General features: G+C 46.6%; 2 protein-coding genes across 7 annotated transcripts in view; one reads left to right on the plus strand and one right to left on the minus strand.

Annotated features, from left to right (window-relative positions):
- The window catches only part of LOC143172377 (ectopic P granules protein 5 homolog), a 60,209-nt gene extending 53,857 nt beyond the window's left edge, over positions 1 to 6,352 (plus strand). For 3 of the 6 annotated variants that reach the window (XM_076361752.1, XM_076361754.1, XM_076361755.1), the window contains 4 exons: positions 14 to 233; positions 1,755 to 1,970; positions 2,962 to 3,076; positions 4,376 to 6,352. In XM_076361752.1, coding sequence (XP_076217867.1) covers positions 14 to 233; positions 1,755 to 1,970; positions 2,962 to 3,076; positions 4,376 to 4,558 — 734 coding nt within the window. In that variant the 3' untranslated portion in view covers positions 4,559 to 6,352. The remainder of the gene's footprint in view (positions 1 to 13; positions 234 to 1,754; positions 1,971 to 2,961; positions 3,077 to 4,375) is intronic. The other 3 variants (XR_012997341.1, XR_012997342.1, XM_076361753.1) reach the window with 3 other exon arrangements.
- A 5,142-nt stretch (positions 6,353 to 11,494) lies between these two features.
- Positions 11,495 to 21,384, minus strand: LOC143173129 (sialic acid-binding Ig-like lectin 15). The gene is made up of 5 exons (XM_076363204.1): positions 21,333 to 21,384; positions 17,635 to 18,018; positions 14,057 to 14,416; positions 12,991 to 13,021; positions 11,495 to 11,591 (listed from the first exon to the last, which is right to left on the minus strand). Exons 1-5 carry the CDS (start codon positions 21,382 to 21,384, stop codon positions 11,495 to 11,497), a joined length of 924 nt encoding a protein of 307 aa, XP_076219319.1.
- Positions 21,385 to 26,100: the final 4,716 nt, after the last annotated feature.

A 26,100-nucleotide genomic window follows, 5' to 3' on the forward strand; every position in this document is an offset into this window, starting at 1 on the left:
GTTTTCTTTATAGATTATCCTCACCACCAGGATTTAGGCTGGGGCCCTATACTCGCCTCCCTCCAAGTTCCTGAGCTAACCATGGAAGAATTCCTGCAGGAGTGTCTGTCTTTAGGAAGCTACTTGACCCTGTATGTCTACCTGCTGCAATGCCTGAACACTGACCAAACTCTTACCAACGAAATGAAGATCCTGCTGACCATCAGCAAATGGCTGGAGCAAGTGTACCCAAGGTATGAAACTCAAGGCTTCTGAATATGCCTTGACTTTTAAATAGGGCTATAGTTGAATAGCCGGCATAATTAGGTGGCCAGGTTAATTAGGTTAATGTCACCAGGCTGCTGGATGAAATGGCCAATCCTTCTATATCCACTGTTGCGGAGTCTGCCCAACCCCAGTGCCAACACTAATAGTTGTTGTGGTTAAACAGAAGAGGGAATTTTATTTACGTGAACTGCACTGCTTCTGGTGCAGTTTTGATGAGTTTTCCGTCAGAGAAGCTTGATTTCAGTGGCAGCCTGGATTTGTGCCCAGTTAAAACTACTTTAAACAAATCCTAAATCACTGTGGGTTCCACTTTCCCGAATGTCCACTAGGTGGGATGAGTTATGTGCTAAATGTTCAGTTTGACGTTCCTGAGAGACCTGGTCTTCAAAGCTGTCACAGAGCTGGTGACTGTCAGCAGCTCTGAACCGAATCTGAACCCAGTGGATCTGGTGGGGTGCCCAGAGTTAGCGGCCTCTAATGCTGTAAACCAACTTATTAGATACCAGGGTTCTGGCGGGAGAGGATGGATAGCTTTGGGGTTAAAATGATAATACTTTGTACTTAAAGTATGTAACAACTGTATTTACAGTTGCTGCTGAAATTGCCAGAATTTAGCAAATGTGGTGAATATTTTTCCATATTAATGCTGATAATGTTCATATTTGCTGTGAAAGAACATTTTGGGAAAACTTATGTTCCCACTGTTTCTTGACATTCAAAGAATACTTTCATTTTTGTAGGTACCGTAGTAATTTGATTGTCAAAGTGTGAAGGAGACAGCAAAGCCACCATACACAGCAAATTAAACCTTGCTCTAAACATCAAAGCTGAGGCTGCCTGGGATGGGAAATGACTGGGCGGAGTAATGCGAGGATAGTCTGATGTAGGAAACTCGTGCTGATGCTTTATGTGGAAAATCTGAGCTTGTTAACTTACACTGCAAACCGTTTGGGGAAAGATTAAAAATATCGTAGGGGGAACTTCACTTTGTGCTTTGCTCAACAAAAAACTTCAATGTTTCCTTTTCTAGAAGATCATATTAAAAGTCTAAATTGTTGTGGAAACAACAGCTAGTGCTTCCTAAAGTGTTGGTAAGTAAAGAAACAAAAAGAGTAGAGATACAGCTTCATTCCTTTTATACCAAGTCTTAGACAAGTTTAAATCCACTTATGGCTGCAATATCATTTATTCTCAGTTGTAACGCTTAAAAGGAAGCATTGTTCTTTGTCCTCTTACAGGCCCTTGAAACCTGCTAGCTGATGTCTGCATCAAATCCGTAACAATAGCAATTAAAGCAGTATAATAATTGGTGGGGTAGTATAGTTATGCTATCCTCATATAGTAAGATTAGCTGTTGTTAATTAATCATCTGAATTCTTCATGGGCCTAATGGGGAGAGATACAAACTTCTTAACCTATGCATCTTTTTTTTTTTTTTTTTAAATTTATATTTTGTTTTGTTTTTATTCTTTAAATCTTACCTAAAGCTCAGCAAAGGAAGAGGCAAAGCTGTTTCTTTGGTGGCATAAAGCCATGCAGTTATCCTTGATTCAGATGGAGCAAGATGACACCATTCTGATCGAATCTGTCGTTCGGACGCTGCTGTCAATCCAGGGCAGGCAGAGTCAGCTGGCTGAGGAGAGACTGACTTCTGGAATACTTGGTGCTATTGGGCTAGGCAGGAGGTCTCCTTTGTCACCCAGGTAAGGGTTGAAGGTACAGTGAATTAGTTGATATAATGTGAGTCATCATGTTAAAAAAGCTGCAGCCTGGATCCAGACTGCACAGCGCAATGTCAACAGATGTTCTGAATCCATGCTGTCCCCAAATCTAGAAGTTTGTTTGGGCCCATCGCAGAAAAAAATGTAGCGAGTGTTTTAATCTGGTTAAGAAGCGAATACGAACTTTCTGCAAAGTTTGTGGTGGAAAAGGAAAGAAAATGCAGTTGTGATTCTGGCTTAATGTCCATCTCCAGCGAAGTTTGTAGGGAGACTGTTTCTTAGAGGAAAATACTTTCACCTGGTCTGTAGAAGACTGTTCCAGTTGACCTCACAAGAATTTTGTATGATCACATGCATGTTGCCTTTTCCATCTTAACCTTGAGGTGTTAGAAATGTTAAGAGAAGCTCAAAGAAACATGTCCTTGCTTGTTATTCACTTTACCTTCTAAAGAGAGACACCAAGTTTGGTTGTTAGGTATTAAAATCAAGCTCACTATGGAAAGAATGCCAAGAAAAAATACATAAGTGTTTGTGGAACACCAATTCAACACAATACCTGAACATAACTGTATGTTTATAAAGACCACCTGGGATGCAATCCTGTTAAAATTGTTCTGAAATCTTAGTCTCTTTCAACTCATCCCTTGATTTGGCTGATGTGGATGTTTCAAAGGCTGTGAAATGGAGGAGTATTTCATATGTGGCCTCAAGGCTGCAGCTAAACTTGGAACAGATGTAACATTTCATATGTATGGTATTATCTTATCCTCTAGTATGTATGATAGACTATTATGTATATGTTAAAGTGATTTTTTTTTTTTTTTTCCTAATGCATTGAAAAAGGTCCTGTAAAGCCTTCATTATGTTCCTCGTGCAAGAGAGATCTCACGGGATAGAACTTCTAGTTTATCTGCTGTTGAGGACTTTGCAAATTTGATACCACCTTCTCTTTCTCTGCTTTTCCCTATGCAAGGTTTCGGGTGGTTGCCCGCAGTTTGTCTGCCTTCCTCCTGGTGCAGATTCCTGCAGAGGGTCAAGTCCGCCTGAAAGCGGGGTCAGAGCCAAAGCTGTCGCAGAAGGCCCAGCAGGTAGTGTGTGCCAATTGCTGGCTTCTTGACGTGCCCTCTTTGTGTGCTTGCTCAGTTTGTGGGCTGCGGCTTATAAGAGTCACTGCAAGCATTGCTTCAAGCTAAATCTTACTCTCAACTTGTGGATTTTATTTGGCGCTGAATGCCCTCAATCTTTTTTTGCTACTGCTTTACACCTGGCTCTAAATTCTGAATTTCAGAAATAGCTTGTTGCTCTCATTTGTCTTCTCGGGGAAGGGGGTGTATCACAAACTTGTGTACTATTTTGCTGTACATCAAAACACCATCTTGGAATTTGCCAGAGGCAAGGCCAGGTGCAGCGTAGGCCAGGTGACAATGCGAATTCGCTGAACTCTGGTAGCAGGACTGTGTGTCTGAGCCCTAACCTGAAGTGATCCTAGCTAAAACTGTTTATACAGCGTTCTGTATTAATATGAAGGCATCAGTTTCTCATCTTACACACTGAAAAGGTGCAGATGAACTTATGTTTGTAAACCCTGAGTTCAGAAACTTTGGAACCTAGCAGGTAGAAGGAATTTAAAACAAACAGGAAAAAACAATGCTGCTGTGACTGCACTGCTTTTCCGTGATAAAGCAGGACTACATTCACACTAACATTTGTTTATGTGAGATCAGGGCTTAAAAGCCCTATGACAAATAAACATTCCTTCTTTAGCGTGTGCACTGACCACATTGTTTCAGTAAGCGCATGAGAAGAGGAAGGAGGAGTTGGTTAGAAACCAAAGCAAAGTAACTTACTTGGTACAGCTTGTTTCTCTTCTCTAAGAAATGAATGAAACTTGTTCAGACATATTTCCAGCATTCGCCCTGGCTGGTACTGCCAGCATAGTTTCTTTTACATGTAATTTATAACTTGACGTTGTCTCTGTAATGTTATTAATGGGAGCGAAATAATACTTTTATGAGAGTCAAAGATGCTCTTCAGAAAAACCTGAAGTGAATAGTTAAGTGTGTTGCAGTTTGTAGTTCGGTGTAACTTCCTTGAAACCATGTCTTGAACTCACAAAGTAAATATTTGATAATATTTTGGGTTACAGAATCCTAACAAGCCTTGGTAGAACAGTTGTGTTGATCTTGGGGAAGGAACAGCTTGGAAAAATATGAGATGACTTGAAACACTATTAAGTGACTGTATTTTACAAATGTTTTGTTCCAAATACTCCAGGATCTCTAGTAAATAAGGATCTTCTAGTGGAGTTGTGAATATGGCGGCTCATGAACTGGTTTGTTACGGACCAAAGTACACACAGCTAACAGAATTTTCCCTTGTATCTATAGGCACTGAATGCTCTTGAATCTATGGCATCAAACAAACAATATATGGATTATCAAGAGCAGCTCTCCCAGGCTTCTCAGTTCATCAAGCATCCGGAACACTGTCTTCGAGATGGCAATAATCTCTTGGCGCTCCTTATTAACACTCTGTACCCAGAAGTGCATTATTTGGACAGCATACGATAGCAGCATTGGGCCCGCAGAATCATCATGCAATGTTGGTTACTCTGGTTTACATATAATGTTGTTATTGCACAAGTAATTTTTACCTTCAGAGTTCCACTTTAATGAAGTCAGAAGTGTGAGTGGGAACTGCACGCTGGCAAGTTTTCTCCTCTTTAAGGTTTTCTTTCTCTTCTTTTGATTTGTAGGCCTGTGGAATTGCTCGGTTTTTGTTGACTGAAAACACGTTAATATCTTCCTGTGATACGTGATATACACGTGAATATCACATCTGAGAGGAGGATACCTGAGGATAGATGTACAAATCATTAGACAGCAAAGCTCATCCTGTAGCGTCTTAAGTTTTTGCTTTGTGCCTTTTTTTATTTTCCAATGTGTCATCGCTCAGGCCAGTTCAAAGTGAGTGGAGGATTGTGTATAAAAGAGGTTTTAACTTTCTTAACCACGATACCTCTAAATCTTATGTGAGTGTGTTTTTGGAGATGTGTGAAGTCACTGTATTTGGCAAGATAGTATTTTAAATTTTGACTCTTTTTTTTTTTTGCTATCCCACAGAAATCTGTAGTTGAAAGGCATGCCTACAATCTTCTCCCACTTCTGTAAATACAAACTAAAATTTGAACTAAAGAACTTTGGTTTTTCCTTTTTTCTAAATATTAGTGAGTCTGCATCTATATTGCTTGATTAAATACAAGTCACTTCTAGCCAAGTTCTTTTTAAGTCAAGTGACTTAAATCCAGAGACGGATTTTCTGGATCCCCAGCGTCTGGGAGGGGAACAGTCAGTTATGTTCATGTTAGATAGGATTCCTTAATTCTGAAAGTCTGGTTGTTTAGGAAATACTGGTTTAACAACTGGACACCCGCCACTTCAGTTTATTCTTTTCTTCCTAGGTAGGCATGGCACAACAGGATTTTAGATGACACTGAAAAGGTATTTATCTTGCATTATATTTGGTGATCGCTTGTTAAAATTCTATTGCCTGTGAACATGAACCTGTAAATCTGTTGTTTCAGCTGAATGATGACTGGTTTTGTTTGCCTTGTCTGATCGTAAGATGCACCTTTGTTCAGGGAAAGCGGAAGGCGAGTTTCCCCAGTTGCTTGTCTAGCGCTGTCCCTTTTAGCGCTGATCGATTTGAGGTGGCCCAAGGTCCTGCAGTCCCAGTCTCTACACCTCTATGAAGGAACGATGATCGCTTCTTGTCTTCCTCCATTAATTGTGCCTTTATGTTTAGAACATGGTTACGCTTTAAAACGTCAGTTGTGGTCACGAGGGGAAGGAAATGTGCTACCTACTGTCTGGTTAATAATGCTTTGAAGTGTTGCTCTTAACTCTGGTTCCGGTGCTGGAGAGCAAATCACTTTTTTCTTCTTGACAGATTCTGCTAACTGTGCCAGCTGGATCATTAGATCACCTTCATCTTAATGTGGTCTTAGAGTTCTTCGCTCTATCTGCGAGCCTATAAATATATATACATATATATACACATATGTACATCCCTCTGTATATTAACCAGATATCAATGCAGCATGTTTTTTAACAGACTCTTTTGGAAAATTCATGTCTGGAAGAATACATTCTGCTGCTTTTTTTCCCCCCGAAGACTTAAAAGCACTGGTTTTATTAGATTCAATGTTACTGATCCGTTGCATAAAAAAAAATGTGAAAAAGTCAGAAATATGTGTTTGACATGCACTTTTAAAATGAGGTATTGTTTCAGCTGTTGAGTTTTTACAAATGTTGTATTTATAACATGCTATGTCTGCAAAGACCATGCAAAATAAAAATGAAAAATCAAATAATTTGTGACAAACACCATGATATTTTCAACTTGCTGGAAGAATCCACATCAGGTAATACATAATTGTTCTTGGAGATGAAAGTATGACGGGGAAATGCCACGCAGTTGCTCAGTTGATGGAGATTTGGAGACTCTTCTCTTTGACATCCTGGATTTAACACGTATGGGATACAACAGCCTGGTTTTGTGCCCAGAACCCAGGAGAAAGCTCACCTATGTAATGGCAGAAATAACATTTCTCTGTCCTGGCAAAATTCCCCAAACCTCTGTGATAATGTGACCGTAGGATGATGCACTGGTTCAGGTCTCTCAGCACTCACAACTGACCCAGACTGTGGAATTTGGTATTTATCCCAAATGAGGGGAAGGCTGGTGGTGTGAAGGGAAGGAGGGGAAAACTATGCCTCCAGTGCCGGTCGTACAACATTCTTGCTGAGGGTTTTGCTGGTGGGCAGGGCCGGACCAGGCTGGGATCACTGCTGTCAGCAAACACCATCGACACCATCGTCATGTCCATTTGTCTTGACCATTGAAGCAGCTTCTTTAATAACTGACTGCTTAAAATGTAATAGAAATGATGCTGTTGACTTTTTTCCCCATTTCTCGATCTGGTAATTGTGATGAAAATGATTTGGTTTATCCCGGTTAAAGGACTCTCTGAATAACGCTATGGTAGGCCCTAAGAAATAGGGAGAATTCACAGTGAGCTGCTGTTCTGATGTACGTGTTACCCACAAAGCAACCTGCTGGCTTCTCGGAGAGTGGTAGAAGCCTGAACCTGTGCTTTCCTCAAATACAGGGGAGCAGTTTTACGAACTAACAGATCCGCTGGCAGTTCTCTGTCGCAGATGTGCGCTCCAGGGCTTGGAGTCTCGTTCTCCAAACGGTGCCCAACGGATTGACTTTTTGTTTCTTCTAGTTTTACTGGAAAGACTTTCACATTCTCCCACCTTCCCTCCTACCCCAAAACTGCAGTGTTCCTTTTCGCATCATAAATGTAACTGGGTAATCTCAGAGGAAAGCTGAGGTTTGTGTTTTTAGCACTGTAGATTGCAGTGGAAAGAGATGAAATCGGAATGTCAGCTACTTAATAACAAGCGTGCCTTTTGGGTAATTCGTGCAGTTTAGTCAGAGAATGACTATCTGTGGCTTTTTGAATGTTTGACTAGCACCGAAGTTGTTGCGTTGGGATGAATTGTTGCCTGTGGATTGCAGCTTAAGTATTTATTAAGAAAATAAGGCCAAAGAGGGCAATGGACGTAGCAGCTGAATGTGGCATTAACTTAAGTCAGTGGAATGGAAAACCAGAAGTCTGAGCAGCAAGATGCAGGGAACGTGCAGACAGTGCTTCCTATGCAGGCTGACTCTACAGCATCCCACGGGGGCCGTGGTGGTGCGGTGGTGGGGGGTTGGTATCGTTTATTCTGGAAGCTGAAGTGCTCGACGGAGCAATGGCCAAATCCTCCCAAACCCTGACTGTGCGTAAACTGGGGGGGAGAAAGGGGGAGGAACTGAACGCACTTGTTAGGCCAAATGAGGTCAGTGCTAGAAACCTCCTGCTGTGTTTTGTCCCTCCAGTGCATATACTGGTTTGAGTCCTCCGTGAGGACCAGGGCCTGTCATAGAATCATAGAATCACTGAGGTTGGAAAAGACCTCTAAGATCATCGAGTCCAACCGTCGACCCAACACCACCATGTCCGCTAAACCATGTCTCTAAGTGCCTCATCTACGCGTCTTTTAAATACCTCCAGGGATGGGGACTCCACCACTTCCCTGGGCAGCCTGTTCCAATGTTTAACCACTCTTTCAGTAAAGACATTTTTCCTCATGTCCAATCTAAACCTCCCCTGGCACAACTTGAGGCCGTTTCCTCTCGTCCTATTGCTTGTTACTTGGGAGAAGAGACCGACCCCCACCTCGCTACAACCTCCTTTCAGGGAGTTGTAGAGAGCGATGAGGTCTCCCCTCAGCCTCCTTTTCTCCAGGCTACACAACCCCAGTTCCCTCAGCCGCTCCTCATCAGACTTGTTCTCCAGACCCCTCACCAGCCTCGTTGCCCTTCTCTGGACACGCTCCAGCACCTCAACGTCCTTCTTGTAGTGAGGGGCCCAAAACTGAACACAGTATTCGAGGTGCGGCCTCACCAGTGCCGAGTACAGGGGCACGATCACTTCCCTACTCCTGCTGGCCACACTATTTCTGATACAGGCCAGGATGCCATTGGCCTTCTTGGCCGCCTGGGCACACTGCCGGCTCATGTTCAGCCGGCTGTCGACCAGCACCCCCAGGTCCTTTTCCACCGGGCAGCTTTCCAGCCACTCTTCCCCAAGCCTGTAGCGCTGCATGGGGTTGTTGTGGCCGAAGTGCAGGACCCGGCACTTGGCCTTGTTGAACCTCATACAATTGGTCCGGGCCCATCGATCCAGCCTGTCCAGGTCCCTCCGCAGAGCCTTCAACATGGGGCTGTCAACATGGAGCCTGTCAACATGGGGCTTCTTCCTTATGTCCTTGCTGGGCAGGTGGTCTGCAGTGGACACCACCCACCCGCCACAGGCCATCACCTGTGTTTGTTGACCTGCTAATGCTGACCTGTCAGCTCTCAGCTGGCTCGTCATCCACCCCTGTGCAGTCCCGCTGCGCTCTCGCATAAAGGACAACTCCTCATCCTTGCTGTCCCTGCTCGTCCTTCCTGAAGAAGCTGTATCCATCCACGGCAGCACTCCAGGCTTGTGAGCTATCCCGCAGCATCGCCGTCATCCCAGTGAGGTTGTAGCCCTGCGACTGCACGTGGACCTCTTAATTCCTCCTGCTTGTTCCCCCACTTGAGAGGCGCCTGGTTACGCTGATTCCTCAGGAAAGGTGTGAGAGCTTTCCCCGCAACGCTGTCCCGTAGGCACTTCTTTATTGTGCACGTACACTGAAGCGGGCTCCTTCCACTCCGTTTTGTCGATTACGAGGTTTCTCCTCTGCACGTCACCCCACACCTTTTGCTTTCCAAAGGACGAAACAGCGGGTAGTGGGAGGGAAGTGTTGAGAGCAGACTCTTCCCGTTGAAGATCAATCTTGCAGGGGTTTGGATGGGTTAAAGAGGTCCCTCACTGGGGAGAGGGGCAGGATTCAGGCAAACTCATTCCTGTGCCTTTCCTGGTGTCCAGGGGTGTGGTGGGTTCCCGTACCTGGACGTCCTTGTTCTCCCATTTGCTGCGCTAACGTGGGCTGTGCTCTGGAAGCCAAGTAAGTGAAAGTTGGACGGTGCTAGTCCACGAGTTTCCTCGCGTCTAAGTTACTGCAGCTCTTTTGTGACATGCATTTGCTGGCAGCGCGTAGGGTGCTGATAACAACATGCAACAGGGCACGCTCGCTGCTTTTGGGGCACAAGCTCCGATGCTTCTATTGGCACTCAAACTAGTGAGTTAAAGTAGTAGTTTTCAAGAGAAAAATCCTGTAAGCCAAGCTTCAATCCCATACACGGGTAGCGGGTTCTCATTACTCTAATGTATGTCTGTAAATCATAAGGGCTCAGAAATTCAATTCAGTTTGTCCAGTTAATATCTCCGAGATCTCTTTCTTCCTGTGAAATTGAGCTTACTGGTCCATGACTACGCCGTCTGCTATAACTTCCTTTTCCTCTTTGCATCTTTTCCTTTTTTTATTAAACCTGACTTTGCTACTGCTGGGATTTTAAACTGGGATTTAAAAGATCAGGTTCAAATATTTCCTTACATTTATTTTTTTTTCTTTCTTTTTTTTTTTCCCCCTTGTTGCCCTGGCCAAGTCATTTAAAGTTGCACTTTACTTTCCCAGCGCAGATGTTATGAAGAGGTGAACTTTAATAATTCCCAGGCTGGGGGTGAGCTTGCAAGCGGGACCACAGGCTTGATGGTAATTCAGTAGTAGTGTGGGCTCCCGGCCAGCGGTGGTTGTTACCAGAAGCGGGATCGTTAGGAAAAGAGTTTTGGAGCTGCTGCGCTGGAATGATTCCACAGAGCATCGGATCCAGTGATATAAACCTGAAAGTAGGTTCTTGTCACTCCTTTTTTTAATCTTTTCATTCTATCTCCTCCTCCTCTGTGCCAACCCATTGGTCTTTGCAGCCCTCTCCTGGACCTCTGCCTGACCAAGACTCCAGGTTGACTTGTGTCATCCTGTACCATAAGCTGGGTCTCTTCACCTGGTCTTGGAGCGCGTTCACAGTGGGGTTAAAGACTTGTCTGTGGATGGCCAGTGACTTTGTAGTAGTGACTTCATCTCAGAAGAATTTAAGAGATGAACAGTCAGGCCTTAAAGGAACTATTTCATGTAACACAGAGATGGAAATTGTTTAGAAATAATTTTCTTTTTTTTTTTTTTTTTTAAAAAAAAGCCAATTTGGTTTATTGGAACATTTTCACAGCATATTTATCACAAAGCTCTGAGATTCTGCTTGTGTGTGCACATGAGCACTAGGAGCTGCAGTAGAGTTACAGTACAGACCACCCTTTTAATGCCTTGCTTTCGGCTGTACTAGCTTTTGGAAAACCTCTCTTCCTTTTTGCTTGGACTCCTCTTGAAAGTTAAGGTTTCCTTTAAACTCTTAAATAAACTCTGGAAATTAAGGAATAATAATAATAATAATAATAATAATAATAATAAAAAAACCCTGCAGAAATTCCAGTAGTGTTTTTTCCCAGCTGGTATTTGAAACATGAAAATACTTCACTCTCTGGCTCTAGGAAGCTGCAATGTGGTTTGACAAGTGGAGTGGTGAAAACTGCTTTTTGAAGTGACACTTGAAAAATGCCAAAGCAAAAAGATGTGAGACAATGGTAGACTGTTATCTGCTTGCTAAACGCTATCTGATACGGGCTAAAAACGCACAGGCTGGTTAGGACTGACGTCCTATGTAGATCCTCTTCTGCTCTTCCAGCTCCATCCCTCTTCGTTTTCTCTTTTCTTTCTTCTGTCTTCCCTTTAAAGGCTTCTCTTGCTTGTAAGCAGCAACAGGGATGGAAAACGTGCACTTACAAGGCCTGTTTGACCTTCTGTGGTCATCAGTCAACGTTAGTCTTATGTCCACTGGGAAAAAGCCCCCTGGTACAGAGCAGACAGCAATTCGAACCGTGCAAGCGGGTGCGGATGAGACCGCCCAGGTCCTCAGCTGCGTCTCGATGCTGTTCTTTCTGTTGGCGAAGTCTGGCCGCCGCCGTGTCTGCGGTCAAAGTTCTCGTAGGTGGAGTCTTGTGGCTGTGGCCTGGCAGTGGAAGAAGTGAATAAGGTGAAGACACGTTTCTGGCTGCTCTAGACTTTGAGTGGCTTCAACTAGTAGTTACGGAGCGTCAGAGTAAGGGTCTGCAATACTGTCTGATACGGATCCTCCCCTCTGCAGCAGGTAGTTTTTAAGTGTCTGAGTTGCATCTGATGTTTTACATCTTAAAGCATCCAGACTGATCTCCTACACCGTTAGCATTAACTCCTACTGCTGTCCTGCTGCTCAGAGCCTCAGGAGGTTGTGCAAACCTCTCCTGAGAAAGATCTTCTCATGTAGAGCGTGGAGGATCTTGGTATTTAAGCTTTCATCTATGTATGCGTCTACGTGAATATTATCAAGGGTGCAGTATGGTTTAGACACTGTTAAATCAGCAAAAACTATGCTTTTGCAAATAATTATTACGAATTTAACTGTAGGATTAAATTCCCCGTTGCCTCTTTGGCTGCGTCCTGATGCTGTACACTTGACTGTCCTGCTGACATGGCCATCTTTCTTGGGTAAAGTGGGGGAAGGAGACATCACATAAGGATAACGCAGGTTGGAAGGGAGCAGCCCCAGGCAGATGTAATTATACTGACCTCAGATACAGCTTCTTTAGGTTTTGCCTAAGGGTTGTTTTTGGTTTTTAGTTTTTTGGGTGGTTTTTTTTCCCCCATCCCTTTCTAGCTTGGCTGCCACAGCTGTCAGGAGTGTCCAAGAACGGTGTTGTGCTGGGTAATGGGAAATGCCAAGGGTACTGTGGGAGCGTTGTATGGATACCAGCCAAGGAATCGGGCCCTGCCACACCTGAGCTGGCTCGGAGGTGGGCTGTTTGGCATCTCCATACCTTCTTCCACACTTGGCAGAGCTCATCAGCTTTGACGCGGGCCCTTTTCCTGCCCCATTAGAGACTGGGGTGCAGAGTGGGGGGGAAGGTTTCTGTTGCACAGAGTTTCCCTCTCTTGTTCATCATTCATCAGCCTGCCACAGATGCCATCCCAGCCTTTTCCCCTCACCTGTCCTTCGGGTGGGTGGTTCTTTTGCTAGTTTAATGTGGCTTCCTACCACGCTCTGGGCCTATGGCCCACCTAAACTTCTGCTAGCCCCTTGCTGCTGCAGCATCCATGTGCCATGGTCTCTCCAATCTGCTGCCCCAGTCCCTTGTCCTCACATCAGTGAGGTGTCTTCTCAGCTGTACCCAAGCCAGAGCCTCCTCCCAGCGGTGCCCAAGCCTTGGTCCCTCACACTGGCTTGCCTGGCCATCAGCCCAACCCTGTCCTTGTCCCAGGAGCCTGCTCTCGGGCCGGAAGGTTGTTGCCAAGACCAAGGACAGGTTGCATTTCCCTCCTTAGCCATCTCCACCCTCCTGCTGGATAAAGAGTAGAAGGCAGAACGTCCTTACCGAGCCAGGCTGGATGGGGCAGAGGAGGGACCTGTGAATTGGGAAGGAAGACATGGGTTAGCAACGTGGTCAGAGAGAGCTGGAGAGCCAGGACTGACCTAGGGCTGTTGGGAAGCTGCACTGGAGGGTGGTTGTGATACCCCAGTGAATGGGGAGAAGGCCTTTTGTCAGGCATGTGGTTCCCTTCACGAGGGTGGGAATTTGGCACTGGAATATATGGAGCAAAGCATTTCTGATTTGTCTTACAGCTTCTAGAGTTTGAGGCAAACTGGCTTTCACAAGGTGGTGACATCAGACTGTCTCTACAGATGAGTCATGGTGATGTGACATCTCATTCAGCCTGAAAAGCAGAGCCCAGAGCCCCTCCTGGTCCCCTCTTCCCCGTGCCATTGCACAGCAGGGATGATGGGCTGGGGGCCAGCGGCCTCCGGGCTTCTTGGGAGGTCTCATCCCTCAGGCCATGAGCTGATGCTCATCTCCTACAAGCTGGCGTTTCCCTGCTTTCATGGCCTTGGTGTGGCTGGAAGATGGGATTTCACTAACAATGGGGAAGCATCCGGGTAGCGAGGCTCGAGGGACCCAGAGGGGCGGTCTGTAAAACGAGGATGCCCACCCCGGGAGATCAAACTGTTGTGTGGGATGCAGCAAAGGTAAATCCTACCCACGGGCTACAGGGGAAGAGGTAGTAATTAGGCTGCTTCAAGAAAAAAAGAATTAAAAATCTGGTTGTGTAGGCAGCGGGTTCTCCACTAATTGCCCATCTGTTAGTTTGTTAACATTTCTCCTCAGGCGCAGGGAAACTCCTGCTCCCTCTGTCTTTTCAAAGGCCCCTTCCCAAAGGAGACCTCCTGTCTGCAGGCTGTGACCGGCCAGCCAGGAGGTCCCTCTTGCTTGTTCTTAGATTTCCCATTAGAAATGTCCTTCTCCTAGGGTGGGAAATCATAAAATCATTTAAAAAAAACCCCAGAATGAACCCAACCCATCCTGCCTGACTTTATCTGCCACATCCCGTTGCTGGTTACCAGTGTGATGGAGGAAGCCTACCGAGGGAAATCGCGATACGTACCTCCTCTCGAGAAAATGGTGAAGCCCAGCATCACCAGCAAAATGAGCACTTTAATTCCCAGCGGCACAAAGATCAGGATCAGGAGGAAGGAGCTGTTGGATGCTTTGAATTTATAGAAGTACACAGCCCCCTCTGCTCTCCCGTGGCTGTTGACAGCAGTACAGGTGTATTTTCCATCGTGGGTCAGGTACCGGAGCTCCTTGGTGACACGGTGGTTCATGCTGGTGATGGAGGTGAGGTTGCTGTAGGGTGGTCCGGTCCAGGTCAGAGCGGGCGCTGGCTCCCCCTCGGCGGTGCAGCGTGCCTGGAAGGTGTGATCCCCGTTGGAGCTGACAGTGATGTTAATGATCCTGGGGGCAGCTGCAGAAATCACAACAGGGGAGGGAAAGTGCATCAGGTTTCAAAGGCAGGTCTAACACAATACACCTGGAATGAGCGCTTAGTCTTGGTGGACCCTTAACGTGTTATATCAGGGTAATGCTGGGTTCAAACTTCCCCTTCCTTGTTTTTCTCCGCACTTTCTTTCCCTAGATTTCCCCACCCTGCCTATGTTGGATAGAGGAGCAAAGGGATTCACCCAGCAAAGCCTGGGTGCAAGGATGTGTACTCTATTTGTGTTTTATCCCCGTAATGCTTTACGTGGTTTTCTGAGCTTTGGTCAACTTGTTGTGACCTTCCATGGTGGCAGAAGGCAGAGGCACTGCACTGTAGCAGGGCAATCATCCATGAAGGTGGGTTGCTTTCTGCAGTTGCACTATGAATCGCAGCCCAGTGCTGTCCGTGATGTAGGCACAGGTGCAGCTGGTGACCTTTTCGGACTGGCTGCATCTCCACGTGGTCCAGGACAAGGCAACCACGGCGCTCTCCTTGCAAGCGTCTCGTGGCTGTTCCCTTGGTCTCTGACCTCCAGAGCACACATGGAGAGATCCGTTTGTGTGAGCCCTTTGCTCAGTGCCTCAGACTTGCCAGCTTTGGCAAATTATTGTCAGGGAACATTTTCACACTCGGCTACAACCTATTTTTGATGTTTTCCTCCAACCCTGTAGTGATCACCCAACAGCTGGTGTAGGTTCCTGGTTGATCTGTGGTAGCACACCAATACTAAGACAGGGACACTGATTTTGTATCCTGTATTTGTAGCATACGGGCTTGTGTCAGTGAATGAACAGTGGTAAAGATCATTTGGGGGATGTAAAATATTAAGAGAGCCACTGTTGACCATGTCATCTTTGGTCTAGTCTGCTAAGGAAGCGTAGCTGATATGACCAAGCTTGTCTTACCCATCGGTGCTCTCCTCTTGGACCCGTTGGCCCATTTCATGCATTTGGTTCCCAAAGGTATTGTGAAAACTGAAGGGAACTAAATGAGTGTTCTCACGGAGGAAAAGCAAGAGTTCAATATTTATCTCATTTTTTGTCGGGCTGGACAGCAAATGCATAGCTTGCAACCACCTACAGCACGTCTTCCCCCTGGTCGATGCGATGCAGGAGGGTTCTGAGGCTGGAGGACTGATCTGTAAGAAAGCTAGCTAAGTTAGTTGTCACATGTCTGCGTGTTTTGGTGTTTAAACTAACCTTTTAAGCATTATTTAACCCCTCCCATTCATAGTGTCAGGGCCCACTCCCAAAGCAGGGTGCAGCCTGGGTACCATATCTGCTTATGTTATCATTCCTCTGGTGTTATAACCCAGGCAGCCCCTGAGAGACAGATCTTGCTGCCATCCTGCCCTGCTCATGCTGTGTGTGTGGGTGTTTAGGAGCTGCTCCAAGAGAAGGAGAGCCTCGACTCCGCAGAAGTTCCCAAGAGGTAACCAAGCTCATCTTCGGGCCCCGTCTGGGCACCCGCAGTGCACAGCAGGCGTAAGGCAGTTTCACTTCACAAGCAAAATCGTCCAACACGCGGCACCTTTGCACTCATGGGTAAGGTCTGAGTCTGTTCCCGAGGCCACCTGGGTCTCCTAGCGCTCCCTCGATCTGCAAGCGCGCCCGGGGAGATGGGATTAGTGCTCTCCTGAGCAGGGTCTCCTTACAACTGAACGCTGGGTCTGAACAAAGCATGTCGCAGCCCAGGGGTGCATTTGGCACAGCCGCTGTGGGAGCTCTGGGCATGGAGGGGCACAGCCGGGGCTGTGTGGTCTGTGCCGGAGACTCGCCCCTGCTTGCTCTGCCGTGTCTCTGCCGTGCTGAACAGCTCTAAAAGAAGGTGGTTTTTTCAGCTATGTTATTCAGCTGACAGAACAAACAAGTCCTGCTGCAGCGGTGGGCTCTTGTCTTGGGTTTCTGTACTACGAGCAGCCTGTGGGCTTCAGTGGGAGCCGATGGGCAGCGTGTGACTTTGAGACTCAGATTTTGGCTGCTGTGTGGTTTACCCTTCTACATTTCTCTCCTTCCCTGTGTCTATTTAGACTACAGGCTCCACAGGAAGGAGCAACACCCTTGGTGTTGGACCTTGGTACGTCCATCCAACAGCTATCGCAATGGGTCCCAAGCTTATTTGGGGATCCAAATATCACTTCCATGCAGACGTCCATCCCGTGGATGGACTTCTCGCTTTATGTGACTGTTGTCTAGTGTTGCCTTGTGGCTGTTGCCCCTGTGGTTTTCAAGTGATCCCTTGGCAAAGACTGGAGGAGCCTGAGACCGTGTGTTCTCCAGAGGAACAGGATCTGGTGTCCTTAGCTAAGTGTGACCGTGGCAGCTGGAGATGCTGCTTTCAGCCAGATATGGGTAAGAGCTCAAGGTTGGTTTTTTTTTCAGGATTCAAAACAGTGTTTCAGCCCAAGCTGGAGACAGTAAGAACCTTCAAGAGGACGTGAAGCTCTTCCTTGTGTCCTCTAATCTAGGTATAGCTCAATGGTCAGGTGAGCCCAAGGAGCTTTAAGTGTTAATAGAGACTGCCAGCTCCCCAAGTTTGACATATGTTGATCAGAGCCGTTTTTCAGGCTGTTAACCTTTTCTGCTCCAGAGGAGTTTGGACCTATGGCACACGAATGCTGGGTATCTTGTCTTCCCAAACCCCTGTTACCATCCAGGCCTGCTTGTGCTTACGTTTGCTAACGCATACTCAGCAGCCAGGCTCTCCAGTTGAAATCCTGATAACAAGGACATCTTTTACCCCACCCCATGGGTTGCTGCCCCCAGTTCGCCTCTCTGCTGCCTGCACAGATCCTGAGCTGCAGGGACAAGGTGGGATCATAGAATCACAGAATAGTTTGGGTTGGAAGGGACCTTTAAAGGTCATCTAGTCCAGCCCCCCTACAATGAGCATGGATGCCCAGGACTTGGCTGGTTCTTACCCTGGCAGCCATAGCCTGGTTATTTCCTTACCGGTTTTGTTCCTATCTCCTTCCCTGCATTGTGCACATCACCTCATACTGGAAGACTGCAGAAGGAAGACTGCAGAAGGCAATGAGTATTCCCTGCCCAAATGTTATAAATTACCCCCAGAGCTGGAAAAGCCAACCTTTTGGAAGACCATCTCAGGTCAACATCTGTGACCATCTCATCAGTTTCCACATCTTGTGGTTTTCACTTCCCTACGGGATGGCTTGGCCTCCTTTGGCTCTCATGCCCTCTTACCAATCAAATGCAGCTTTATCCCATTCCTGCTTTCATATTTGTCGTGGATATCTCCGGACAACTCCACCCGGCAGAAGTATCTCTCACTGTCGCTCCAGGTCAGATTGTCAATCCTGATGGAAAGGTCCTTGTGCCGAGGGTTGCCGAGCAGTTTGTACTTGTTTTTGTAGCTGATGGCAGTCTTGCAGAGCTCGCTGGCGCTCTGACTAACGCACTTGAAAACTATCGTGCCATTGTAAGGTTCCTTGATCCTCCAAATGGCAGTGAGAGTCCGGTCAAATGTTTTGTAGGGGTGTGTGAAAGTACAGGGCAGGATAACCATCTTCCCGAGTTCCCCAGTAACATCAGATGGGACATGAACGGACCAGCCGTTGGACTGCACACCTAGAAGCGAAAAGAGATGATCAAGACTGATTTATCTGGAGGGTTTAAGAGGGAAATTGGGCATCCTTCCTGCACCTGCTGTGTTGTTGCTCAGAAAATGGATGCTCTGTTCCCTTGGTGGGCCCTGTGCTGTCCTTCCTGCTGAGGACTTGCAGATGGTTACATAGCTCAATTACGGTGGCTAGGTACGGTACCAGTCTGCAGCAGAGCTCAGGGGACTGACTAGCTCATGTTGAAAGTGATTTAATTCCTAAGCAGGCCTCTTGTTTGTAAAGTGAACAATAGCATCTTAAGTTGTTTAACACAGTCTTTTGCAGCTAACAGACATTTATGTGGTTGGAGGAACAGACTTCTTTTTTATTAAAAAAAACCCAAAAACAAAAGAAAAAAGCTAAAAATAAGTATTTTTAGAGAGAGATCTGGTGGCTTTAGGCACTGAAATGCAGTAAGTGTTGCAGCCCTGTATCTGAGTCCATGCACACACACACGCTCCTATGTACGTTGTATTTGTTACACTAATCAGTTGGTGGCTGCGTTACCCCTGGGGAGGGTGGTAACAACTGACGCCTCTAACGATCAATGCTGCTATCATCACAAAGTTGCATCTTATTCGTAAGACACGACGGGGTCTGAATAAAGACTTGGAGATACTCATCATACAAGGACTGGTGAGAACAGGCAAGTTCCCTGTATCAGCTCCGGTCGCAGGAAGGAGGATGCCCTTGGCAGTAGAGAAAGCATCTCACTGTTAGCAGAGCAGGTTGGCACTATGTGGACTCTAGCTGCCAGTATCTTCCCAGACAGGCCTTGTCCTGGTGTCACGGCGAGGGAAATCCTGAGTTTTCCAGCTGAGATGTCACAAACGATTGGGATTTTTCTCTCTTGGCCAGATTTGGTCACAGTAAATCCTAGCGCAGTCGGGGGAGCTGAACCTCACTGCCACCAGACCCAGTCTGATCGTTTCTGTCCAGTGATGAAAACACCTGAATGGACGCTCCCCACCTTGGAAGTATATAGGGAAAACTCAAGGTCTCATCTGTTTCCCTTCCCCAGGAACCAACAGCATCAACAAACAGCACCTGCAGGCAGTGCTTTCCATACAGGTATGTGTATCTATCCACTGCCTTGCTAATTGCAACAGCTGTAGCAGCAGATTGTGGCTTCAGGAATGTCTGTGGCTATGTTCCTGTCTTATAAAACTCATTTGATGGCTTCATTAAATCAGGAGCTTCCCCCTCAATAGCTGAGAATAACTGTGAAAAATGTAAAGGCTTCCTGTAAATAACTGCCACTGTCGTGCTTTAACCCCAGCTGGCAACTGAGCACCACCCAGCCGCTCGCTCACCCTCCCTGCCCCCAGTGGGATGGGGGAGAGAATTGGAAGGGTAAAAGTGAGAAAACTCGTGGGTTGAGTTAAAGACAGTTTAATAATTGAAATAAAATAAAGTAAAATAGTAATAATAATAAAAGAATACACAAAGCAAGTGATGCACGATGCAATTGCTCACCACCCGCCGACCGATGCCCAGCCAGTCCCCGAGCAGCGGCCCCCCCGGCCAGCTTTCCCCCAGTTTCTGTACTGAGTATGATGTCCCATGGTATGGAATGTCCCTTTGGCCAGTTTGGGTCAGCTGTCCTGGCTGTGCCCCCTCCCAGCTTCTTGTGCACCTCCAGCCTGCTCAGTCGGCAGAGCATGGGAAGCTGAAAAGTCCTTGACTAGTGTAAGCACTGCTCAGCAACAACTAAACCATCGGTGTGTTATCAACATTGTTCTCATCCTAAATCCAAAACACAGCACTGTGCCAGCTACTAGGAAGGAAATTAACTCTATTCCAGCTGAATTCAGGACAGCCACCCACCCTGGTCTGACTGACTTCTCTGTGGACATTCAGTTGTCAGGTTATTTGTGTAAACTCGAAGATAAGATTTGTTGCTTGTTCATATACTTGTTCTCCATAATATTTGACAAATACCTCAGTGGCGGTGCAGCTCATATTAATCTATTGTGTGCTGCACAATGGACAAAGGCCAACGTAGGACTGGTTCTCTGCCATTAAGTTATTTATCTGGAATCAGCGCCAAGCCATTATTTTGATTACTGAGATCTGGAGTCGGGCTGCCTTGTCCTTCACTATAACTGTATGAGTACCTTTTGCAGCCTAGGTAATCTAATGTACAAGGCTACATGGCCACAGGAGCTCCAGGAAGCTCATGGACTTTGAACACAAGGACCTGGCAGTGAAAACAAAAAATGCTGTTGCTTTCTAGTTTATTTCATGTTATTTTGTTTATTTTACAGCATGTCACTGTAACCCTTACTTTTGGAGAACTGCAGATCATGTGCTTTTGAGTACGTGGTTTGCTTTCCTCTGCCACCTTTTTGGTTTGCATTTTTTTTTTTTAAATCTGAAGCAAAAGAACATTATTTTTAGCACTTAAACATCCCCTTGCCTTCCACATGAGACATAATGTTAAAAATAAGTGCTTCTAATGTCACCAGCTCCACCCATTTCTATGGAAACACGGTTTGCCTAGGTTATGAGTGGAGGGAGTTGTCAGCATCTTGTGTATAATTTAACCTTAACCTTAAAGCTTCAGCATGGTAGGTCTTCCATGTCTTCCTCTTGCTAATATCCAGCCTCCATTTGTTCCTGGGCTTGAAGCTCTCACGAGAAACAGAGAAGGTCATAGGCAAATAGCCTACACACCTTACACGAGGGAACTCCTGAAAGGAGTTGTCGGGTCAGTGTATCTGCTAGTTGTCAGCGGAAAGGTCACGAAGAGAATAACAAGATCAAGAGCTGGAGACCACGCTAGCCTTGCTCTAGCAAACACTGTTTGACAGTATATCTAAGCAAATCCCATTGAGTTTAATGGAACTTGAGTGCATACTTGAAGTTAAACGTAAGCTTAAGTGCTCAGTGGAACTGGAGCAAATTGTGTCTGTTGCATAATAACTGCTATGAACACGAAAGAGCACTTCTGGGTGGTGACGGAAATGCTACATGCAACTGACAATGCAGGGGAAAATTTAGATGAAGATGAACTCCCTGCACAAGTTAAAAAAAGCAAAAAAATGCAAAGAAAACCCCCAAAACCCAAGCCAAAGACCTCTCTGACAATTGCAGAGTCAAGCCTTTGAGTTTTTTCGGTATTCTTACATGCACGTGAAATTTCAGGATCCTTTTAAGCAACACGATGGATGGTACAATCCTTGGAGAGTTTATTGTGCCAGGCACTTCCCCTGGCACTTGGACTAGAGTGAGAAGAAAAGCCCTGATCAGACAGGGATTTGTAGCAAGCTCAGAACTCACCCTTCCTGGAGATGTGAAGGAGGCACAGAAGAAACAAACCGAACTCTCTCATGCTGGTTGACGTTCTCCACTGAGGTGTATCAGCAAACCAGAACTGTCTCTACTACCTCTGAGCTGCTGGTCTTGCAGTCACAAAAGATTTTTCCAGGGATGGAAGAAGCTGTGGTTTTCCTCTCCTTGGAGGGAATGAGCTGTCTAGCTGAACCAGCTCTGGATTCAGATATTAATAGTTTTGTGGTCAGTCATGTGAAAAATCCAACAGAGGGAACCAGAGTATTACCATTTTCCATCTAAAGGAAGGGGACTGCAGGTTGGGGCTGCAAACACCCACTCCATGTGTGTGATGGTGCAAGAGGGGATGGCTTTCCCATCAGCGCTGCCAACTCCCTGATCTGGAGGAGGTCCTTGCAATCTGCCTAAGGATGTGGCAAGTGAGACCCTTGCTCTCCTGGCCTGAGGTAGTTCATCCTCCTGAACCCAGAGCCTGCAAGCCAACTGTGTTTTACCCCTTGTGCTCACTGGTTGTTGTCATCCCTGGGTGCAACAAAACCACCCTCTCCTTTCAAAATCAGCTGAGCACTTGTGCCAAGGTTCCTTCAGCAGTGGAAGAGTGCTCTGGGGTCCCCTGATGAGTTGCGAGTCATTCTCCTTGTTAACCTGTGTGTGAAATAAGCTGAGCTTCAGCTTTTGCCCCGAATTCTTGTGCAAATGCTCGCTCTTTCCTTCTGGGTTTAGCTTTAGCAAACTTGCTCTGCGGTTTGCTAATCTGCAGAGCTCTGGGCTTGTGGAGTGCTGACCATGCTCCCCTCCACATCATCTCCCATACAGTGATCCCATGATGTTGTTAAGTTTAGCCTTGGAGCGTGTATTCCCTAACAGGGCTTAACTTGAGGATTGCTGCTTTTGCTTCAGACTGGGGGAAGGGCCGATGTCTGACTCCCTCTTCTCATCTCGACAGCTACGCCGCTGGTGGGTCCCGCTTACCTCTCTCCGGTTTGGGGATGGGGACAGCAGCACCCACACGGTTCCTTGCCGTAGGCAGCGGCGGGTGCGCAGCCACTGGAGGGCTCCCAGAGCCAACGTAAGATGCTGCTGCTCAGTAGCTGCCGCCCCTTTCGCTATGCCAAGAGCCAGCGCCTTCCCCCAGCAGAGATGCCAGGGCTCCCCTTGGCTCCCCACCTCTTCTTAAACTCTCCGCATATGTTCCCTTCTTAACTTGCCGTGCAAAAGCTCCCAGAAGAGGGGCTTGGAGATTTGGCAGTATTAAGCGTGTTCGCTGCTTTCTGAACTCTTTCTTTGTTCTGGTCACAGAGTTACTCTCCCAGTGTCTGTGAAGGGAGGGATTTCTGTTTCCCAGACCTTTTGAAGGAGGTTGTGAGAGTACCTGGCTATTATTTACGGTGGCTTGGACCTGTCGCTAGTCAGCAGAGGGTGGTATTATTTCAACTAATGACTTAGAGCCCTGCTCAGTCCCTGTGCACGTCCTCCCGGAGCAGGAGGATCAGGACCCAGTCCTCTAACTGCTTTGCAAACTGTCCTTAATAGCTGTAAAAAGTAGTACGTGCCATTGTCAGCAGAGAAACCTGAGGGTATGGGTGGTGGAAACAGCGAGTAAGAGACCTGTATCCTTATCCCATCTGTGTTATGTGTCTTTTCTGTGTACCTTCCCCGTTTTCCTCCATATACTGTTTGATTTTATCTATTTGTGATGTAAACTTTTTGGTGTTGTGACTCTCTCTAAGCATTTCACCCTTCTTGGCCCAGTGGGTCTCAGTGGATTGAAGTAAAAGATTAAAGTGAAATCCGTGCTTAAAATATGTTATTACAGTGAAGCATAAATGATCAGTGTAAAAAACCAGCTGCAGTTAACAGTTAGTATGAACCTCTCCCTCCCTAAGGTTTTACTCCAGCATCTCCTAGACAAATATCTGGTAAACCAATGCAGAAATACGAATCCTTCAGATTTTATCTCTAAACTGATTTTGTTTTCAGACCATGAGATAGCTATTTGCAAAGAAGCATTTTAATGTTTGAAAATGCAGAGTTGAAAATGTGTAGCTGAAAATCTTTGCAAATTATTTGAATCAGCCAAGAAATTTTGTAAACAAAATCATCCACGGCTGTATGATCCACAGACTCTGTTATCTTTGACCTTTTTTTCCAGTTCTGTGCTTAAATAGTATCTAAGATTTCTGTAAGGAGCGCTGCTTCTGGTCCAATGCCAAAACCAGGATGCCTTCCGTATTCATCAAATTCTGGTTTTCTTCCTGGTAAGTCTTTTTTAAGGGCTGTAGGTAATGACAGCAATTATTATGCTACTTTACTAATATATTCAGTGCTTGTACAGAAGCAACAATCACAGATCCGGTCCCAGAGACACCCCAGTTTCTGGTGCTTTCTTGTGCTATGAAAATACAAGGAATCTGGAGAAAGAGAAGAGAATGGAAATTGGTGGGGTTTCCCACTCAGAAAATGGATGAACCCATTTAAATAAAAAGAACCTGTAAGTACAAACTAGAGGAACCTGTAAATACAAGTAAGTAGCAATCAAGTGTAGGGCCAGTGGCAAATTTTCAGCCAAGGATAGGGAGACATCTGCCCACCCTGCCAATGGTATGGCCGGTTCATGGCGTGCTTTTTGGCAGCTGAAGGGGAGTATCTCCTGTCCCCATCACCGTTATGGCTGCGTCTGGTCCTGTGAATAGCAGTCCTGGGTTTTGAAGGTTACCTTTGGAAGATGGTACCAACTAAATCAAACTGCCTTCAGCAAGTGCCAACATCAGCCTTTGCTCCCTGGACTTTGCCTCCTCTGTCTGCCCTGAATCCAGGTGATGGCCTCACGAGGCATTGAGAAAGGTGAGAGATGTATCGTGTCTGGGTGTTGCTTTGACTACAGTAACTGTGTGTTAGCAGCACTGTAAGGAGTTACATACCATACCATATAGGTTGCAATTTAAAGGCGTGATCTGATGGAGAAAGCGCAGAAGGAGGGGAGAATGATGTTGAAATAAACTGACTGAGGTAGTCAGTGGCTGTACTTTGCTAACGAGAATGTTTTACTGGACCAGGAGCATTTCCTAGCTCCTTTTAACCTTTCCTAGTTAGCTGACTTCTTGTAGAGGCTAGCCTCTTACAGAGTGTTCACCTCTCCTAACTCCCTGAGAAATTCCCGCAGCGTTTTGTGACGGATGGTTGACAAAACTTGCAGGGTGACCCAGAAGGATGCCGGGATGATTTCTTAGCAGATGTGCCCTCCGCTCAGCGATACCCCTTGCACCACGTGTGTTGGCAGACACCAACTTGTTAGCCGAGCCCTTTGGACTTGTCAGAAGCTGCTCCATGCCACCTTGCACGCTTCTTCACTGACCGCCGTGTTAAACTGCTTCAATCTGAGCATCTGTCTGGTCCTGGGAGGGTGGTGATATGCACCCAGGTTGCAACACGTAGCTGGAGATGGGCACAGCAGAGCTCATGCCTCCTGGTCCCACGTTTGTCGCTGAGGACCTCCACAAGGAGCTTTTCTGTGTGGCTGTACCTGTGCTGATAATGACCCTGCTTATTCAAGGACCAGAGTGGAGCCGGTTGGTTTCCCTCCCTCCCTCTGGGTCTTAATTCCAGCTCCAAGGTTTTCTACTTCAATTACTTCAGCAGCGTGTGTAAGTCCTGCCCCTAGTCCTTTAAGTGTGCCAATCTGCACATGTTCAATGCAAAAGACTCATGTTTTTGCCAAATCTGGCACTCTGCCCTGAAGGGACTAGGTCTGTGAAGTAGCTGGGAGGTGAAGCCGGGAGGCCAGAGGAATTTTCCCTCCGCTTGATCTCTGCCAGCTGAGCAGGAGAAAGCTGAGCCGTGCTGAGCTGCTCGGGGAGCCGCTGCGGGCTGCCGATCTCCCCTGTGCGCCCACCTCATCCTCACTGAGCTGGAGGGGAAAAAACCCCAAAATAATCAACAGGTATACCTACAGTGCAAGGAAAGTAGAAGGAGTGGGAGGGATGGAGGGTGTCAAAGCCAGACACCATTCCTGTCGGTGACACTGATCCTGCTTCCTGGCACCGAGTGCCGCTGCAGAGCGTGGTCACCGCTGCGTCGAGTTCCTGCTGATCCAGTTTGAACGTCTACAGGTCGGGTCGCTCGCCTGTGGTGTTTGCTTACCAATGCTCCTGACCTGGGAAACTCTCCTGCCTGCCATATCATTGCTGCAAGGTCTTGGGCTGTTCCATCATCAAAGCTGCAGCGGTAAATTGATGGAGCAGCAACAGGGGTGCTGGTGAGCCCTTGTTGCCTCTGGTGAATGTCAGCTAAAGAAAGTCAGATGCATATTTGGTTATGTTTCGCCTAGTGGGCAATTACTGTATGAAAAACATAGCTTGCATCTTATTATGGGCAGAGCATCACGGATGGAAGAAGAAATAGGAAGCATCTCTCTAGTAACTTGTTGTCTGTTGACTTCTGCGGTTATATCCACGTATTGAGATGAAGAAGAGGTCTGATCTCGCAGGCCTGTGCGTTTCTGTCCCCACTGCTGCCTGTACAAAGCCTTTGCTATGACCAGGAAGAACTGGGTTTGGGACACCTGTGGACCAGGCAGGGACACGGTGTGCTCAACTTTGCCCGTACCAAGGTAGGTCAAAAACATTGAAAGAATGAGCCATGACAACGCTAATGCCTGCCTCCTCCAAGCAGCACTAGAGCTCAGGATAAAACAACCTTTTATTATAGGCTTGCAGAGTTTACGGTAGGGTTGTCTCATCTCGGCACTGGGCTTGGT

This window comes from Aptenodytes patagonicus, chromosome Z (assembly GCF_965638725.1).
Source record: "Aptenodytes patagonicus chromosome Z, bAptPat1.pri.cur, whole genome shotgun sequence".
NCBI lineage: Eukaryota > Metazoa > Chordata > Aves > Sphenisciformes > Spheniscidae > Aptenodytes > Aptenodytes patagonicus.